The sequence below is a fragment of the Girardinichthys multiradiatus genome, chromosome 1 (assembly GCF_021462225.1).
Source record: "Girardinichthys multiradiatus isolate DD_20200921_A chromosome 1, DD_fGirMul_XY1, whole genome shotgun sequence".
Taxonomy (NCBI): Eukaryota; Metazoa; Chordata; class Actinopteri; order Cyprinodontiformes; family Goodeidae; genus Girardinichthys; species Girardinichthys multiradiatus.
Window position 1 is genome coordinate 35,421,109 of NC_061794.1, and position 21,109 is coordinate 35,442,217.

Here is a 21,109-nt window from a genome sequence, read left to right on the forward strand (position 1 = left end):
TTTCTTTCTTTTATTTTTGTTTTCCTCTGAAATCTTTATGTGACATGTTTTGGAGCTGAGAGAAATCGCTTAATTAAGGTTAGTAAGGTTTTTAATGTATGTTGTTAAATGTTCACATAGTTATCCACATCTCAAGAATTGCCCATCTTATTTACATGGAGATACTGATGCAGTTTTCCTCCTCATCGATGGAGGCAGAAATGATGGTCGGTGGAACAGCCCCATCCCTGTGACCGGCAGGGAGTTAGTGTGTCTTGCTGGAGGGGACATCAGCAGCTACAGAGGTGGCAGCAGTGTCAGTGCGCATGCTGTTGATCTAAAACCATCCATAAGCTGAAGCGCAAACATAAAATCAAAAAAGTACATGCTGCCTTTTTGATACATTTTGCGAATGAAATGGATGAAAAGACATTCTGGTATGGACCCTTTTTTGGTTTGGATCCCAACGCCCCCTTGCGGTGCAGCTCTCACTTCCGTGACGTCAATTCAGCACTGAGAAGGAGACAGCTCCCACTCCTCCCCCCCCCCCAAAAAAACCCAGAGCGCCTCACGTTGCATGGGTCCCCGGTTATTGATAACACCGTTTACCCGCTGGGATCCTTCCCAGTAACGTGAAAAACTCGTGGAAATAGTCGCTGGGACCCGGAGAGGCTGCCCGAAACGGAGGAAAACAACAGCCAGCTCAGTGAGGCGGACAAATACAAAGCCGAGCCCACCCTCTCACTTGACAACGCGCCATCAACCAAGCCAGAAAGGTATGGGAATGTCATGCCATCCAGTTAAATGCTGATTGAATGAGTAATCGGGCATCACAGGGACGGTTTAGGCAGCTTTGCCATGGCTTCACGCCGCTCACTGCATCACTGAACTGATGCTTCCAAGAAGCGAATGATCGTCGATGAGCGCTACAAAAATCATACTTGTGCACACATAAAGCGCACATTGTGAAATATATAGAGAGAGTGTTGGTGCCAACGCTGGGTCCGCGTACAGTCGCTGCGGCAGTCTCACTTGGCATGGACCATAGTAGGCTTTCAATTCTTGCACGTCGGCTATGATGCTGCTGAGTGTCATCATCACATCCTCGGTTATTTAAAGATTGATCTTCCTGCGTGAGTGCGTGCGTGCGTGCGTGCGCGTGTGTACTCCTGCATCGCAAAGGCCCGTTGGATGTTTATTACCCGTTATACTTGTTTTCGCGCTCTCACTTCACTTATGCAGAGGCTCCACTTGTGCAGTGGTGCAGTACAAGACACCGAGGTGTTGGACGGTAGGTGCTTTCTGCTACATGTGCTTTCGCTCTCACACATGCCCCGCATGCACGGCCGTACGTCTATACATACGCATTGAGATGGTTATGCAATTCTACAGCACACACAATGGGTCTTCACCGGAGTGCAATACTCTTGGTCTTGACGCACACAGGTGCCGTTTAGAGGGGCAGGTGACCAGCAGGTGTGTTGAAGAGCGTAAGAACCTCCACGTCCACTGGTGGATTCATTCATAAAGCTCATTTCCTCTGGTGATGACTCCTCTGGTACTGGTTTCCCATTCACAGACACAGACAGGAGGATTCACTACACTGCATTGACAAAGAGCCTTTACCTCGGAAACATTTCACATTTCTTCATGCTACAACCACACACTTCAGTGTATTTTATTGGGGTTTGAAGCAATGGACCAACCCAAATTAGAAGGACAATAAATCAACTGCAAGTGTTTGTCTCTACCAGGTTTGCACTTCCAGAGACTGAATTTTTTTTACTCATTCTTCTTTTCAACTGCTCAGTGAGATGGAGAACATCTGTGAACACTGATTTCCAAGTGTTGACACAGATTCCCAATTTGACTTTTGCTGGGCTTTTTAACACATGCATACATTCAGTTTTAGCTCCAGCTGTATGAGTAGGATTGTTGACCTGCTGGAAGGTGACCCTTTGCTCCAGTCTCAAGTCTTTTGCAGCACTCAGCAAAATTTTACCACCATCATGTTTAAGCAAAGGCAATGATGTGTTTAGGGTGTTTGTTTTCAGTCACAATATTTGTATGTCAGTCAAAAAGTTACATTTTGGTCTCATTGGACCAAAGCCTCTTCTTCCTTATGTTTGCTGTCTCTCTTACAGGACTTCCAAACCATGTCTAATTTTTCTTCCACTTCACAATTATTTACTGCATTTTGTTGGCCTATTACGCAAAATCCCAATATAATACACAGATGTTTGAGGTTTTAACTTGACAAAATGTGGAAAAGTCAATGATTTAGGAAAGTAAAGTCATTGTACTTTAAAAGACACTCATAATAATGATGGCAGTCATTTCAGCTCTGGACAGCTCCACATTGCAGATGTCAAACCTAACTGACTTTTCAGTATCTCACTTTAAATGTAGTTTGTCAAATGTAGAACATCCAGTAATGAGCAGTTTTTGTATTTGTTTTCTATATTGTTGTAGATCAGTATTTAATCAAGAGAATATCAACTATTCTGAAAACATGGCTGTCATGTGACATCACATGAGGCATAAGGCAGCTGATCAGAGTTTTTTCGATTACAGTCAGTTGTCTTTCTTGTTGTTTTCCCTTCATAAACATACATTTTAGTTGAATTCCTCCTGTGTACAACTAAATGTTCTTAACGGAATAAAAACAACCAATAATTATGTTCATTCTTAAAGCCTATGTCCGCTGGTAGTTGCTCCACTGGGCCATCTGTTTTTCAGTCAGGCACAATTTGGTCTTGTGTGTGTGTGGGGTGCATCGTGTGACATAGCGTTAGAGCGTGCGACCGATATACAGAGGCCTCATTCCTTGACGCAACCATCCTGGGTTTGAGTCCCGACTCCGGAGACCAATGCTGTACGTCTTCCCCCTTCCTCCACCCCATTTCCTGTCTGCCTACTTTGGAAAAAATAAAATAAAATAAAATAAAGGCTACTAGTGCTGCAAAAAAACCAAAAATGTGTTAGTGTAAATGCTTAAGTCAAGAATCCAATACTTTTGGGAGAAAATGGTGTTAACTTTAAAAGACACAGGTAGTGATAAAGCTCACCATGCAAGCTGCAGCTGCAGTAAGGCCTTTACCACAATTCTAGTCAACACTAGAGTGAAGAATTAAGAAAAAATCCCATTGCTCAGTAGTTAGAAAGAAACAAGTTGGTAAGCTAAAGTAGTGTAACGTCAGACTTCATGCAGTGCTACTAGCAAAATGCTGCATTTACTCATTTTATGAGTGGTTAATGCAATATAGGTAAACTGAACAGAATAAACAGTACTGTACCAGTTAGTTTTGTGACTCCATCATGGGACTTGGGAGTCATTAGAGACAAATTCTGTGCCAAACATGTAAGGTGGAACCCCTTGCAAGTCAAGCAAAACTTAAATACTGAAAAATTTGTTTCAAAATCTGTGAAAAGTTGTTTGTCTGCCAGAATGTTTACCATGACTGCTGAAAAGCTCAGTTCTTGGGCTCCTTTTGATGCCAGCAGCCCAAATACACACAAAGAAAAATAAGCATTTTTTTTCAGTGTAAAAAATATATTTTGTGAAATTTTGCAGTGGAAATCTACACTTCATTATCCAGCAGCATTATTTTGGTCAGTGTATGTTTTTGTAAAAAATATACCACTGGATAGGTATCTTTACGTTTTTGGAACAATTATATTTTGGTGGCAAAATAACTAGATAAACCAGAAAGTAATTTCTTAACTGACAGTAAAGTAAGCTTAAACTCATTCTGATGTATTTATTTTTCACCTTTAGGCATTTTCCCATCTCTTGCCCCTCCATCCCCCCTAACCTGCGGTGTTGGGGAAACCCCTGATGAGTGGGACCTGTATCCATGAGCCCCGTGCCCCTTCCCCTTCCCTGTCAGGCTTCAGCACTCCTATCTCAGAACCCCCCTATCGGCGACTCGATGGAGACACCCCTGCCTGCACCCCCGAAACGGACCTGACCCCCACACAGTGTGTGCTTCGTAACGTACTGTCAATTGAACCCACTGTACACGGGGCGCCAGGAGGCAGCAGCCCAAGTCCCAGTGATGGATGCACAGCCCACTTCGACAACAGTGTGCTGAAACTCCATGAACATGAAGACTGCCAGTGTGGTGGCAGTGGCGGGGCCGAGGCGGGCCACAGTCCGGAGGCTGGACCTGTACGGAGCCAGGCAGAGAACATTAGGCTCCAGTCAAGCAGTGGAGGATTTTTGGAGGGACTATTTGGCTGCCTGAGACCAGTCTGGACCATGATTGGAAAAGCCTACTCCACTGAACACAAACATAACCAGGAAGGTATGATTCACTTGTTCTCTGTTAGCGTCTGTGCTGGTCATTAGATATTTGTTTTATTGCGATGTGTATTATATGCAACTGTAGAATGAAGGGGCTACAGAAAAGTATATATCAATAAATATTATAATCAGTCTCATTATCTAAAAAACTATGTAAAGGATGAATTATTTTCTTTCCATTGAAAAATCTTAAGTTTATCATTTTTAGAAATCTAGAGAAGAATTAGAAGGTTTTTGGATATTTCTGAGAGCTAATACTTATTTATGACCATGTCTAAAATGATAATAATTCAACTAATGTGGAAAAATAAATATGAAAAGTTAAATCAGTAGGAAGTTTTAAATTAAGGTAATCAAACACACCGTGAGCGCTGAAAAGCTCAGTTCTTCTGATGTATTTATTTTTCACCTCTAGGCTTTTTTCTCATCTCTTGCCCCTCCATCAAACACAAAATCTATTGTTAATTAATCTAAGATCTATTTAGCAAAGCAAAAAAATAAAAACAAACTAATCTAAAAAAACAAAGATACAAATGCTATTTCTACAACTGCTACTACAGGCTACAAGGGGAAGTTTTATGTTCAAAGTTTGAACGTTCAAAATATAAACTGAACTGAACTAAACAGGTTTAAGATTTACTAAGAGTGTATTTCACCTCTCAGAAGTCTAACAAAAATAGTTTTGTGGCCTGACTTTGAGTTATGAACCTATGTTACTGTGAGCGGAGAAAGGAAAATAGAAGACGAATTAACATTTTTGGAACCACCTTTTGGAACAATCTGTTGGCTTTCAGCACCACAACCACCAGTGATACAACTGGAAAGATCGTCTTACATTTGGTCAGACAAACTGTATTATCAGGCAACCAACTGGACATTCTCCTGAAGTGGTCCAAGCATGTCCTGTCTCTTGGTTCTCTGTTGGAACAGTGTTGTTTTTTGTCTGCCCTGCGGTCACCCCTTGGACTGGCAGCTGTCAGTTATGGTCTGGGTCTTTTGAATTCCTTGTAAACACTCCAGTTTGGATTCAGCGCTGGGGTGGACACGAAAGAAAAACAAACATCTGAGAGAGTGTGTGTGTGTGTGCGTGTGTGTATGAGGGGGGTGCACTGTTTAAAAAAAAAAAATAAACAAGTTTAGCATTTATCGCAATCAAAATTTAAAGTTGAGTAGGCCTCTCTTCTGATTCAGTCAGGCAAGGTTTCTTGAGTGGTTCCAAGCTCTGAGTTATTCAATGTCCCTGGACTCGACTCTCCTCTCAGCAGCATGTGCTTCAGGGAGAGGAGACGATGTGAGGGGCTGATCAGCCAATCAGAACGGGAAGTGAGAATGTAAGTACTATGTCACATGATACAGCCAAGCAAAATTACAGTCTATTAATTCTCCAAAACACTTTCTTCTGACTAGAGAGAGACCAAACATGTCAGCAAACTATGACTACATTTTTTCTTAATGTATTTAAATGAATAAATAGACAAGTTCACATCAAAATTGAACACATTAACCAATATTTAAAGTACTAAATATAGATCATTTAAAATAATACTGAAGTGCTGACTTAGCAAAATGAGAACATTAATATAAGAGAACTCTGCAATTTAATGTATTGTCAAGTAATTCAACAAAAAGTTCCCCTTTTGGCCTAACTCTTGTCAAGATCCTAAAAATAATCACAATTCAATTTAATTCAACTCAAAAATACTTTATTCAACCCAAAGGGAAATTAATTGTTATTGTAGCTCATATCATGCAGGTTTCTTCAAAGAGCCATTGTAGATGCTGATGGCTGTGGGCAGGAAGGATCTCCTGTAGCACTTTGTCTTACAGCAAATAAAGTTCCATGAAAAAGTATAAGGCACCTTACAAATTTCTTCTGTTTTTTGTCAAACTTCAATGTTTCATTATCAGACAAAGATAACCTGATTTTATACAAGATGCAGTTTTCATATAAGAATTTCATTCATTAAGGGAGAAAGGGAACCCAAACCAACCTCGACCAATGCATAACATGTATAAAATATAATTTCCCCCCATTTTAAATCACGAGTTAACAATTTTTGTTTAAATTCTTCAGTTCAGTTTCATTAGCCACACCTAGGCACACACACCTAATTATGACAGTATATTACCATCAGATCAAGAAATCATTAAAATAGGACCTTTCTGACAACATGAAGTAGCCCAGAAATTAAAAAAATTAACACGTCATTGCCAGGTCTTAGGTAATTCAGGACATTTATCAGTCAGAAAAGTAATTTCTAAGGCTTTGGTGCTTCAGTGAACCACGGTGAGAGCCATTATCTGTAAATGGAGAAAATATGGACCAGTTAATAATAATTAGAACACCAGTTGATTATATTTACTGTACTAGAAAACTAACAATACTCATTGCTTACAGTGCTTATTGAGTGCTACCTCAGCCTTCTGGCAACATGTCTGTGTTTTTGGTGTCGTCAGCCCTGCTCGGTGTACGTCACAGCTGGCCAGGTGGAGAGGGGGGAACTAGGGGGCATCATGTGCATCATCATCCTCCGCAGCTGCTGCTCCCAAGAGATCTCAACCTTTCAGTGGTCCTCATGAAGAATTGATTTGTGTGTCCTTTTCACTCTCCCAGGCTTGTCTGTCTTTAGCGACCAAGCCTTCACAGTCATTTAAGCAATGTCAGTTTGACAGATGACAGACAGATTAAACTATGAGTAGATTGTTAGGTTTCCTTCCTCCATTTTATTTATTATCTGCGGACATAAATGCAATGGCTTGCTTGAAAAACTGCTCATGATCAATTGGTTTGACCATGGAAGCTGCTTCTTGTGATGCTGTTTTTCATGAGGAACCATTTAGATGTGTAACACAGGCCTGCTGTTTGCTCATCCACCCCACTTCCTTCACTTCCTCCATGCTGACAAGTGTTAAGGTTATTCTCAGTACACTGCAAAAGTCTTCAAATCCTCTCACATTTCTTCATGTTACAGCTATAAACTTCATCGTATTTTACTGGGTTTGTATCTGATAGACCAAGTAGTGCATAATTGTAAAGTGGAAAAAAGATGACTCATGGTTTTCGAAGTTTTTTCGAAACATCCAAAACATGTGGGGTTTATATTGAGCCAGCCTGAGTCATTATCCTGTATGAGCACCTTTTATTGCAGTCACAGCTGCAGCCCTTTAGGTTTTGGCTCTCCCAGATTTGTACATCTAGAAATTGAAAATTTTGCTCATTCTTCTTTGCACAGTACCTCAGGCTTAGACAGTTTGGTTGGAAATCAATTTGACAGAACAGCTGCATTTATACTAAGATATACTTAAAAACATATAGTCTGTTTACCAATTAGTTTAACTATGAAGGCAATTTGTTGCATGAGATTTCATTTAGGGTATCAGAGCAAAGGAGGTTAAATACACATACACACAATACTTTTCAGATTTGATTATTGAAAGATAAAAAAAATCACTTCACATTTTCCCTCCACCTCATGCGCTACTTTGTATTGCTCTATCACATAAAATGCCAGTAAAATATATTTAGATTTGTGGTTGTATCTTGATAAAAGTACACATTGTATAAGTAATTTTGCAAGGCACTATTAGTAATTACCACAAAAACAGAACTAAACACCAATATCCGGTTTAGCATTGTAAAGTTTAGTGTTAAATACCGGGTGTGCTTTTTTTGTTGGTTGATATTTAGCATCCTGGGAGGTTCCCTTTGAGGACATTTCTGACCTGCAGTGGGTGGGCAGCGGGGCGCAGGGGGCCGTCTTCCTTGGGAAGCTGCACGGAGAAGAGGTGGCTGTAAAGAAAGTGCGGGACATCAAAGAGACAGAGATCAAACACCTGCGCAAACTCAAGCACCCAAATATCATCACGTTCAAGTGAGGAAACCACTGCTGTGACAATTTTTAAGGCATCTAACCCATGATTGTTCTTCCCTTTTCTGTCCATACCCATACTTTACTACCTGAATGACCTCTTCCCTTCCAGAGGTGTGTGCACCCAGGCTCCATGTTACTGTATCCTGATGGAATACTGCGCCCAAGGCCAGCTGTATGAGGTGCTGAGGGCAGGCCGTAAAATCACCCCTTCCCTCCTGGTTGACTGGTCCATGGGCATCGCAGGCGGCATGAACTACTTACACCTCCACAAAATTATCCACCGAGACCTAAAATCCCCGAAGTAAGAATAGGCTGGCCTGAAGAAGATGTCTTTCAGTTATAAAGTTTCATAGCTAATTGGTTTTGGATGTCTTTTCTAGCATGCTGATCACACACGATGACATGGTGAAGATTTCTGACTTTGGCACCTCAAAGGAGCTCAGTGACAAGAGTACTAAGATGTCGTTTGCCGGCACTGTTGCCTGGATGGCTCCTGAAGTCATTCGCAATGAACCAGTGTCTGAAAAAGTGGATATCTGGTATGTCTGGAGAACATTTCACTTTTTCTTTTTCTTCAAGATGCATAAGCAAGGATTTTTTATTCACTGCAGCAGTTTAACTCTTACTATATGAGTCGTCTTTTGCTTTCTGTAAAAACATCTATATCTTGGCTCAACTTAAAGGTCCTTTGGAGTGGTGCTGTGGGAGATGCTAACTGGGGAGATTCCTTACAAAGATGTAGATTCTTCTGCAATCATCTGGGGCGTGGGAAACAACAGCTTGCAGCTGCCTATTCCTGAGAGCTGCCCCGATGGCTTCAAGATCCTCCTCAGACAGTGCTGGTAAGCAGAGTCTGAAAATGAATAGTGCAGATGATTTTAGTGATAAAAGTTGTGGAGCCAGTTTCTGAGTGTGGCTGCACAGGGAGGTGTTAGTGCACAGTTTGGAGACTTTATTGATTTTACTTTGCATGGAAAGTGTACACAGCTGTGTTTCCTGTTTTGGATTTGCAGGAACTGTAAACCCAGAAATAGGCCCTCTTTCCGACAGATCCTCCTTCATCTGGATATAGCGTCAGCTGATGTACTCTCCACCCCACAGGAAACATACTTTAAGTCTCAGGTATGCTGCTTTAATGCTTAGAAGATGATATATTTTTTTATGCTTTTAATTATACATACTAGTGTACACATACTGCTCTGGCCAAAGGTTTAGATACACTAATTATTGGCATAAATGCAATATTAATTTTGAGCTTATAAAGATTTAATTGAAAAGTTATCTTTCTGGGTTGACTGAAAATACAAAATGGGATTTTATATCAAAGTACGTTTTTGTTTGGTATGGGCATAAGTACTTACTTCACTTCTTAAATGCAGTCTTCCTTAATAAGCCTCAACTGCATTACGTACATGAAATGACAAAAAACATTAATCGTTTAAATAAATATTTCTTTCAATTTTATACCTGCATGATTTTCCAAGGGAAAGTGTAACAGATTGCAGCTGCACCTTCTCTGCTTATATTTGCTGGATACCCCTGTAAATCTTCTGTTCTCCCCAAACAGAGCACCTCAAAACCTCAAAATGAGCTAAGTTGTCTTCACGATCTAAACATGAAAAACATGATGGCTCATTTCAAAGTTCTCAAAAATGTGAGATGCACTCATGAACAAGCTCATTTCAACTTGTTCATGCACAACACTGTCAACTACCTATCAAAACTGATTTTGGCTTGACTAAAGCAGGCTGATATCAAGCCTCTAGATTGGCACTGACCTAAACCATATTGAACATGTTTATGGAATATGCTTAAAGCCAGGTCTGTCCCAAGAAAACAAGATTAAATAATCTTTAGAAAATCTGCGAGTGGTCAATTATTCATCTAGAATTATGCAAGAAGCTTTCTGATGACCACAAAATGCATGTGTCTTAGGTGGAACATGCTGAAGGACATTTATCCAAATATTATTAGGGGGTCTGTTTATATTTAAGCCTGCATTATCATTTTTCACAATAAATTTACATTTGTTCACCTTGTTATTAAATAAAAGGTTCAAATGTATCATTAAAAACCCAAATTAATGACATTCTTGCCGATGATGTGTCTAGGTAAACCTATGACCCGAACTGTATAAAATGGGATGCAAATCATTGACATATGAGTTTACATGATTAAGTGATAGGAAGATCTAATCAAGGCAGACGTTATGGGAACGTTTTGTAATTTCTCATACAAAATCAGTGTGATATTGTAGCTTTAGTATAATATAAATAAAATAAATCTGTAAATGTATTGGCTCTTCAATGTATTTGAGTAAAGGACTGTCAACTCTCAGACAACATTTTATTCCTAAGGACATGGCTTAGTCAAGGATATATGAGGCAAATTTCAGACCTATTGACCCTCTATATAATGTAATTAGAAGAAGAATAAAAAATGCTTTCCTGTTTCCTCAAATTAACGTTCAGCTTCAAATATTTGAAAATTAATATAAAAACTGGAAATGAAAGCTAGAATTCACAAAGGTTTCCTATTATAGTCCTGGTTGCTTACATTTTTGCACCGCCCCTGCTGCCTTTTTTCTTTCTTGAGACTTAAAGAGAATTCAAAAAGGCAGGATACAAATTTTACTTCATTACTCTCATTGATTTTAAATGCCACTAAATATTTTTGTACACAAGCGTGCATGCGCACAACACATACACAGGCGCACAAAGTAATCAGTTAAATGAAATGCCACACAAGACAGGACGCTCGAGCTGTAGCTATGCAGAGTTGGTGAACAGAAATGTGCTCTCATCAGGCTGAATGGAGAGAGGAGGTGAAACAGCACTTTGAGAAGATTAAATCTGAGGGCACTTGTCTCCATCGGCTCGACGAGGAACTGATTAACCGCCGCAGGGAGGAGCTCAGGTTTGTTAGTGTTATGTATATTTATAGATGTTAACTTAATACATCAAGCACTGCCAAAATTTTGGTAAACGTACTGTCCTTTGAACTTTTTCACATTTTGTTAAGTTATAACAGCAAACTTCAGTGTATCTTTACCGGAGGTTTAGCTGACAGACCAACAGAAGGTAGTGCATGATTGTGAAGGGGGAGTGGTGGCCTAGTGGTTAGAGAGCAGGGCATTTGCATCCTGGAGAGGCCACAAGTACCCTGGTTTGAATCCCACAGCCTGCCACTCTGGCTCCCTGAGCAAGACCCAGAGCCCGTAAATGCTGCCCGGGCGCTGCACAATGGCAGCCCTCTGTTCCCTAAGGGATTGGTTAAATGCAGAGGATAATGTTTCCATTGTGAGATCAATAGTCTGATTATTAGTCTAAAGTCTAAATTATTATTAAAAACATGTTTTTTTCTGTATAAATAAATCTCTAAGAAGTGTGGTGGGTATTTGAAGCCCCCCAACCCACCCTGCTTTACAGTTATACCCCTAAATAAAATCAAGAGCAATCAGTTGTCTGAACAAGTCCCTTACTTGGTAAATAGCATCCACCTGTGTGTAATTTAGTATCATTATCCATGAGGTCCATGGTAAATCCGGAGGAGCTGTACAGCTCTCAACAGAACAACTATTAGAAGAGCACAGAATTTTATAGCCATCAGAAAACCAATGTGCTGTCTGCCACAAGCCAAATAGGGGGCACAACAATATGTGGAAGAATGTGATCCTGTCAGATGGGATCAAGATTGAACTCTTTGGCTTACAAGCAAAATGCAGTGTAATGGGGGAAACTAATAATGCTCCATATCAACCGGCATGCACCGTCTCTACTGTGAAAAATGGTGGTGGCAGCATCATGCTGTGGGAATGCTTTTGTGTAGCAGGAACACTGTAGTTGGTCAGAGTTGATGGGAAGATGGATGGAGCTAAATCCAGGACATCAATGGAAGAAAACTTGCTAGGATCTGTAAAAGACATGAGACTGGGGCGAAGGTTTACCCAAGACAAAGACCTTTAAAAGGCAGCCTGAGGTAAACTATGATAGGTTAGATCAAATTATATTCATGTGTTAGAATGACTTAGTCAAATTCCATCAAAACTCAATTGAGATCTGTGGTAAGACTCCATCCAATCTGACTGGAGCTTGAGTTATTTTGCAAAGATAAATGGGCAAATATTGTTAGATGTACAAACCTCGCAAATACCCCCAAAGCTTGCAGCTGTAATTGCAGCAACATATGATTCTATTTAGTATTGACTCAGATGACCTGAATAAAAATGCACATCATAGTTTTCCTATTTTAAAATAATAAAACAATAAAATACACTAAGGTTTGTGGTTGTAATTTGTAATAAAGTTCAAGGGGTGTGAATACTTTTGCAAGGTACTGTAATATACAAATCTGTTAAGCCACTCCCTTCCATTCCACTTTTTGATACCCTTGCTTTGTCTGCCTCTGCAGATGAAATAAGTGCCTTGAGTGCACGCCTGTTTAAGAGGGTCTGGAGTCTCTCATGTGGATTCACAATGATATGAACCACTTCTTTCTTTTTTCAGACATGCTTTGGACATTCGTGAACACTATGAGAGGAAACTGGAGAGGGCCAATAATCTTTACATGGAGCTCAGTGCTGTGATGCTGCAGCTGGAGCTTAAAGAGAAAGAATTGCAGAGGTACAAATATAACCATGAAAGCATGTTTAAAACCTGGTAACACTAAAGCATATTATAAATAATGGACATCGGGTATTTGGAGTTAAATTCATTATTTCCTTGTAGGAGAGAGCAGTCTTTGGATAAAAAGTACCCTGGGTTGTTTAAGCACCACAGCTCCAGACAGAGCACCTCCTCCAACTCCATGGACAAGCTCATCAAAAAAAGAAATGTCCCTCAGAAACTACCCTCCGGAAAAAGGTATGAGGTCTCACTCCTGTTTGTATTTGACAAAAGATTATTTCTGAAATGAATAAATATTTAGGTGGCTCATCGAGGAAAGTTGGTGACCAATCTCTTCCCTCTTCCTAGGCCAGACATCCTGAAGTCTGAGGTAATCCTTCCCAAAATGGATTCCTCTGTGATGCAAGTCACTATCCCAGCCTGCCCCAACAGGAGCTCCACTTCTCCCAGCCGGTCTCGGAGAGTAAAGACCCGCCATCGCAAGCCCGGTAAGGGCAGCAGTGGGGACCTAGCTGGTCTCAAGGCAAACCAGTCCTCCTCTAACAGGGAGACAACAGCGCAAGTTAACAATGCCACAACCAACAATTCCAAACAGCTCCTTGAACCATCGGCAGCCCTGCGGGAACTCAGCCATGAGCAGCAGCAGAGACACCTGTCCTCTTCCAGCCCTGACCTCATCTGCACCACGTTGGAGGCGGAGGGCCAGGGGAAAAGAGAGCCCTCTGTGAGTGGGCTGGAGAGAGGGGGCAGCCTCAGCGCCTCTGCTGGGTTAGGGGGGTCGGAAGGAGGGGCAGCGGGTCTGGATGATCTCACAGAAACCCCTCCGCGCAGTGACACTCCCAGCGAGGATGCTGCATCATTCCCCTTCTCCAGTAGCCCAGACTCACCATGTGGGAGAGGAGCAGCAGCTGGAAGAGGATCCCTAGGATCTCCTCGCCTTCCTCATGATGGGGAGGACAAGGACGAGGGAGCCAGCGCTGTGAGAATACCTCGGGGGGCTTCGGGGGGGATCGGGACTCAGCATCTCACACCTTCAGCCATTTTGTACAGGGCAGCTATCACACGCAAGCAGGTACAGGATTGAGTAACTGTTTATGTTCCTCAACAGCCCTCTGAGCTGTTTCTCATTTGTGCATTTTCCTGTTTTTTCCTACAGAGGCGTGGGGTGTCATCCGAAGAAGAGGAGGGTGAAGTTGACAGTGAGGTTGAGTTGCCACGGAGACGGTAAGTAATTTGTTGTCCTTCGTCAATGGAACATTTCCTCAAGCCATCCTCCAACTCTGAGAAGTTACAGATTTATTCATATAAATATGAATAATTTTCCAGTTTGTGTCATTAAGACAGGTTTTCAGAAGCAAGAGTTAATTGAGTCTCTTCATATTGATTGTAAGATTCTTTTACTCACATTTAAAATTTTAAATGGCTCAATTATTTAAATGTTCTTTTTAACTTTTATTATCCAAAAAGAGCACTGAGATCTTCTAGCCAGATGCTGTTAGTTCAGCCAAAGGCCAAATTAAGGCGCAGAGGGGATCGGGCTTTTGCTGTGGGGGCTCCCAGTCTCTGGAATAAACTGCCCTTTGAGATTTGGAATGCTGAGTCTGTACAGTCTATAAATCTCTAGTGAAAACTCACTTTTTTTTACATCGGCTTTTAACTCAAGGTCAGTTTGAGTCCATCAGAACAGTTAGGTTGAGATGTTTCTATAGTTTAGTTTTTAATTCTATTTTATTGTATATGTCAGTTTTTTTGTTTTATGTCTGTCTTATATCATTTTTATTGACTTTCATGTGAAGCACTTTGGTCAATACCAAGTGTTGTTGTTAAATGTGCTGTATAAATGAAATTGACATTGAAATTTTTTGTTATTTGTTTCTCTAGGCGTCCGACCAGCATCACCAAGTGCCAGTCGGTTTCTACCTTCAGTTCAGAAAACCTCTCAGTATCGGATGGCGAGGAGGGCCACACCACTGACCACTCTCACAGTGGCACACCCGACGTGGTCAGCACGAACACAGACGACAGGCTGGACGACCGCAGTGATGACCTCCTCTCTCAGGGGTCGGAGATCCCAGCAGACAACACTGATCCTGCACAGGCTTCTGACGGCTTGTCAGAGAGGGACGGCACTCCAGGCCAGAGCAAAGCTCAGCTGGATGCTGGGCAGAATCCCAATGAGGTAAAAGAAGCTCCACAGATGTTTGCATATGCTGTTCTTTTGGAAAAGAGAAAAGAGCAACACAATTAATTTAAAAAGAAAATAAGAAAAAAAAAAAACAAGTATGTTGAATCTCATTGGTCCTTGTTATTTCTTGTTACTTCAAAAAACCTGGGATTTTATGTGAAAGACCATCAAAAAGTCACAAACAGTTCTATTGCCCCTTTGTTTTACCACAAAGTAAAGGGGGAAGAACAGTATCGTTCCCCCTTTACTCTGTTACCCCTACATAATGTCCAGTTCAATTAGTTGCCTTCAGAAAACTGAAAATCAGCAAGTAGATTCAACCTGAGTGTAATTCAGTCTCATTATAAATCCTACTGTTCTGTGGAGGTCTCTGAGGTTTCTTAGAGAATATTATTTAACAAACAGGATCTTGAAGACGAAGGTACACACTATGCAGGTCAGTGTGAAGGTTATAGAGAAATTTAAAGCCAGATTATGTTATAAAACAATATCCCAAGATTTGAACATCTCACATGGAAGAGTGGCAAAAAGAAAACCATTCTTAAAAATAAGCCATAGAACCTCCCATCTATAGTCTGCCATAAGCCATTTGGTGGCTGAGCAAATATGTGGAAAAGGTACCCTGGTCAGATGAGACCAGATGGTAACCTTCTGGCCTCCAAGGTGACACATGGTTGTGGCAGCATTATGCTGTTGGAATGCTTTCTTTCAGAAGGGAGGTTGGTCATAGTTGATGGAATGATGGATGGAGCTAAATACAGGTCAATCCTGGAAGAAAACATTTAGGCTGCACAAGACTTGAGACTAGGGTGGAGGTTCACCTTCCAGCAGAACAGTAACCCTAAACAAATGAGCGGAGCTACAATGGACTGGCTTAAGTGAAAACATAGCATATGTTAGAACAGACCAGTTAAACTCCTGAGTCGGTTATAATGTGGCAAAATGTGAAAAAGTTGAAGGAGAATAAATAGTTCAGCAAGGTACTTCATCTTCATCTGTTCGTCGGTTCGTTTTGTACATTAATTAACTTAATCTTGAAATATACCATCCTCCAAGCTCGGAAAAAAGTCTTATACACTGGGTCTAATCATTGTCTCTGGAAGCAAATAACAAAAGTATTAGACTGTTTCTAGTATTGAGAAATGATCATAATGTTTTACTGGGAACTCTTTACTGTAGAACATATTCAAGTGTGGTTGTGCTGGATAATAGCAGTGCGTAATATTTAAAATACTGCATTGTGATATTTATTTTAACAGAAGAGTGCAGGAATGATTTGATATGATTTTTTTTGTTTTTATTTTTTAAATTAGTTACTATTTAATCTTTACTGCAAGTTGTCCTTTTAAAACCAACACATTTAATTGAGTTCTTTTTATCATCAACATGAGATGGTATCATTTTGCACTTGATCTGACTTTCTGCTTGTTTTCACTTGATATACAAAGCCTTCATAGAGACCTTTTTTCTAAAGGATGAAGATACTTGCATTACCTTTTGTTGTACCTTGCCAAAAAATAGAAGGGTTTGCTAAATTAATTCTTATATACTGAGATTATGTGAAATCCAGACAAAATTGCCTATAATCTGGTGTGCTAGAAAATAGAAGAAAAAGCATGATACGCAAATCTATTAGCTACTTTTCTTCTCAAGGCCAAAAGTGTCCACACCTCTGTAAAAATGTAAATTTTTAGTGACCATTATTAATAACTTTAAATAATTGTTCACATATATTGTGACATTAATCATGTGACACATTTTCTTTTTTGGCCACTTCCTCATTAGAGCCGGGCCTTGTGTGATGATTCTGACTGTGATAGCGCTGAGCTGGACCAGTCAGGCAGCGGAGAGCCCAGTCGACCCCCCAGTGCTGGAGCATGGGTGTCGCCATCCCAACCCCATCAGGGGTCTCCACAAATGTCCCACACAGGACATCCTCCGTAGATCACCAGACACAAAGACAAAGACCTCCAGCCACCCTACAACGAACAACCACCACAGGCGCACACCAATCTGTCAGTGCAGTACATTACTGTTGCCATGAAGGATCACACCTACTACGGCACTCAGACAATGACAAGTAGGCTTATGGTGTCTCATGAGTTTGTTGGCAGGCAAACCTGGATCAAATGTCATAGACAGACATTTATAACACGACAGATATAATCAGATACTGTATTTTGGCAGCTTGTGACCTCAGTTAAATGTCATTTACGTTAAGTAGGGTTGTTTTTAGGGGAAATAGCTACCACGGTAACCTTAGGCACTATGCCAATTCAGCAAAAACCCATCATTAGATGTGCATGCACGCACAAGAAGATACTACTCTTTAAAGTAGTCCTTAAAACACTTTAACCCTCACTCTGGGAGCATCCTCCATGATTCTCCACACTCTAATGCATAAAATTATAATGAGAAATAATGTAAATATACAGTACGTACCATAAGAAATGTCTAACTTTATTTTATATGTAAGATAAAATGTAAGACTAAACTGTATGCAGCCCTGTGAACAAATGCATGACTACATGTTTTTATAATTTATGGTTTGAATGTGTCTGTTTTCTATTTTGTGAAAGTTTACACTTTTTTAATCCTGAAAGTCTTACTTTAGTTATCTACATTTTTGTTTAATAAATGTCAGCATCACAAAAAAAAATCTACAATCAATCAAACCATCATGAAAACACTGATCATGAAGCATAAACAGGGATTTCAGTAGATGATGCATTATTTTTGAACTCTTATGGAGTTTTAAACTAATTTATGACACACATAAGGTTTTATTGGGTTCAGTAAACCAGCAACAAGACGAAAGACTTTAGTGTTCATTTAAAACGCACCTCTAACATTTTCAACTTGACCTGGTTTGTTAGTTAGGCACTACACTACAAGCATAAAAGATCTGCACAGAATCTTGTTTTTGATTTCCTCAACTCTAATTCAAAGTGCTGTAGCTAACAGAAAATATTCTCTGAAATCCAAAAATCTATTTAATTTTACTGCCTTAAAACATTTTAGAAGGGCCAGGGATATTTTCTTTTTTCCACCAACTCCTCTAAGTTGTACAAATTTTTTACTAATGTTAATGACACCTCACCTGTGCAAGCTGCTAATGCTGACGTTTTTTTGGGCCTGCTTAACTAAAGAATTTAAACATTTTTAGCACTGCACTTTGTCCTTGCTGACCAATATCACATTTATAAAGTCAAAATGATTAGTTTTGGAGCTGAGATATCTTCTTTAATTTTAATTTCACAAATTCTTCTCACTTGTAAAATCTGGCACTAATGTTAATCACAACACACTTGGTGCTAGCTGCTAATGCTAACTGAAGTTTCATTTTGACCTGCTGAACCTAAGAACTGAACACTTTTAATACTGCACTTTGTCCTTGCTGATCACATTCATATATGAAAACTGATTTTTGAAATAAGAATATATTTTTTATTATTTTCACCAATTCTGCTCTAGCATTCATTACAATACAACCTGTGCCAGTTGCTAATGCTAACTGAAGTGCTATTGGCCAGCTAAAATAAAGAACTTAAACCTTTTAGTACTGCACTTTGTCCTTACCACTTCCATAAATGAAAACTCAATTTGTTTAAACAAGGATATATTTTTAATTTTTAGCAATTTTTCTCACTTGTAAAAAATTTGGCACTAATATTAATTACAGTGCACACTGTGTTAGCTGCTAATGGTAACTAAAGTCTTTTCGAGTTGAACTAAGGATGAACTAAAGAACTTAATTAGAATTATTTAGAATTAATTAGAATTTTTAGCATGGCACTTTGTCACTGTTGACCAATATCTAATAATGAAATCTTATTTTGTTCAAGCAAGGATATATTTTAACATATTTTATTTCAACAATTCTTCCTCATTTGTAAAAATGTGCTGTCAACATTTATTATAACTCACACTGTGTTAGTTGCTAATGTTAACTGAAGTTATTTGGTTCATTTGAACAGCTTTAGTTAGTCTAAAGAGGCAGCAAAGTTGTTAATACATTAAAGTAACACAATTAAACACACAGTTGTTTTCTAACTCCATATGTAAAATTTTAAATTTGTGAACTGCAACAAGACTAGGTTGGTTAGATTCAATTCTTGTGCAGCCAGTTGTTAAGATATGAAAAACCATCTGAACTGTAATTTGAGCTACACAAACTTCAAAGGAAAATTTGGGCTCTTTATGTCATGTGACTACAGGGTTAGCAAAGGGCTTATAACCTTGGCAGGGTGCACAAACACTTCCAAGCCTGAACGTTTCCATTTATGTTGATGTTTCATGAAAGCAGCATTAAAAGTCACAGTAGTACTCAGAATCTGAATATTAATCATCGTAAATTAGGAGATGATCTTTTTTTTGTAATGAACCAAAAGACCTCCTCGGACGTCATGATGTTTGCAGGCCTCAAGGTTTCCTTTGACCCTTTAAGATGACTGTAGGAGTAGCTAAATAAAGAGTAGAGCACTTCTCCATGGTGGTTTCTAGAAAGCTAAGTATCCGTTGGGTTTAAGTATCCATTTTGTTTTTATACAGCATTGCACATTGTACCTGTACCATAGAAATTATATCAAAAGTGGAATATAATGAGCAAAAGTAAATAACGTATTGATTAAAAACAAATATGTGAACTTTAAAAACAAGAGGCCATGTTATAGCTACAGTTTGTGCTGTGTCATGTGAGACAGCTGAACGAGAAATAAATTATTTTCAATGACTTTAAGCATGTCCAAAATGTTGCAGTGTCATTTCTTGTATGATGAATTCACCCTTCAGAAAAGCAAGGTAATTGAACAGTTTTTAACAAATCATGAGCATAATCAAAAACTGAATTTATTGCAGGAACTCTGTAAAAAAAATGTAACTCTTATAAAATCATTAGTCACACTGTTTTTGATGTTTATGGGTTACAGCTAATAAAATCTCCAAATTCAAGTTTTCAGAAAATCTGAATATAAGACCAATGAAAAAAAAAGGGTTCATAATGTTGAAGTGTGTGACTGTGTGCAGTGTATGCGTTCCATACATGATCAGGGCTCCTTTTGCATGAATTGCTGCAAATTGATGCACTGTGGCATCAGACAATCAGTGTTTGGCTCTGCTAAGGTGTTAAGGTAGCTCACATTGCACACTCCAGCTCATCTGTATTGTTGAGTCTGGGATCTCTCGTCTTACTCTTAATATATTTTTCATAGGATATTGATCAGATGAGTTTGCTGGCCAATGGAGGATAGCTATATTATAGTCACTAATCCAGTCTTGGTTCTTTTTGCGGTGTAGGCAGGTGCCAAGTCCTGCTGGAAAATGAAATCAACATCTCCATAAAACGTGTTAGCAAAAAGAAGAACGAAGTATTCTGAAATTTCCCGGTAGACAACTGCATTGACTTTGGACACGACCAACACGTGGAAGACATGGCTCCCCAAATCATCTGAGTCTGTGGTTATCCCTGTTGCTTCTGCACCATTTTCCTTCCACTTAACTTTTCACTAATATGTTTGGATAGAGCAATGTGAACAGCCTGCTTCTTTCGCAATGATCTTTTGTAGCATAACCTCCATGTCGAGGGTGTCAGTAAATGTCTGCTGGACAACTGTGAGATTTGCAGTCTACCCCATGATTGTTCAGGCCAAAATGTAACATGTCTGTACTAAAATAGCTATAATTTGTTTTTTAATGTAAAACTCATCTAAGAAACTGCATTTTTGGTTATCATTAACTGTAAGCCAGTGTTTATCAAAACAAGCTTCTTACTAAACGAAATGCTGACATCGCCAGGAAAGCAAGGGTCCTAAGCAAACAGAAGAAACTTCAAAACACACGGATATCCAACTGCAAAGTGTTCATCAAACTAACTGGAATGTCAGAAGAGTCCAAAGTGTTGGTGGTAAGATGTCTGGAGGAACTGGATAAATACACATAAAGTACAGGACATAAAGGTATGAACACTTCACCCATAAACACAGCACAAATGGACACAGTAGAGAGAACCACATCTGGACAGTGAAGACACAGAATGAAGGAATATCCAGGATCATCTGGAACTAATGACATTTGAGTACACAGAGCATAAACTTACTGATTTTAGAAGTGAAATTGACTCAGACATGAACTTTTTTTCAACCAC

The 21,109-nt window shown here is 39.6% G+C and overlaps 1 protein-coding gene across 1 annotated transcript; it reads left to right on the forward strand.

The window, feature by feature from the left end:
• The first annotated feature begins 209 nt into the window (after nt 1-209).
• On the forward strand, nt 210-19,917 carry map3k12 (mitogen-activated protein kinase kinase kinase 12). Its single transcript, XM_047360268.1, has 14 exons — nt 210-755; nt 3,758-4,286; nt 7,974-8,157; nt 8,267-8,458; nt 8,538-8,696; nt 8,841-8,999; nt 9,171-9,279; nt 10,964-11,073; nt 12,663-12,779; nt 12,885-13,019; nt 13,131-13,854; nt 13,939-14,006; nt 14,664-14,961; nt 16,753-19,917. The coding sequence occupies exons 2-14, from the start codon at nt 3,818-3,820 to the stop codon at nt 16,909-16,911; spliced, it is 2,883 nt and encodes a 960-aa protein (XP_047216224.1). The 5' UTR covers nt 210-755; nt 3,758-3,817; the 3' UTR covers nt 16,912-19,917.
• The last annotated feature ends 1,192 nt before the right edge of the window (nt 19,918-21,109 follow it).

Bases quoted from the DNA above. Each gene is read 5' to 3' on its own strand.
- map3k12 (XM_047360268.1), top strand. From the start codon at position 3,818: ATGAGTGGGACCTGTATCCATGAGCCCCGTGCCCCTTCCCCTTCCCTG. The intron at 9,000-9,170 runs GTAAGCAGAGTC...TTGGATTTGCAG, and splicing joins ATCCTCCTCAGACAGTGCTG to GAACTGTAAACCCAGAAATA. The intron at 14,962-16,752 runs GTAAAAGAAGCT...CTTCCTCATTAG, and splicing joins CTGGGCAGAATCCCAATGAG to AGCCGGGCCTTGTGTGATGA.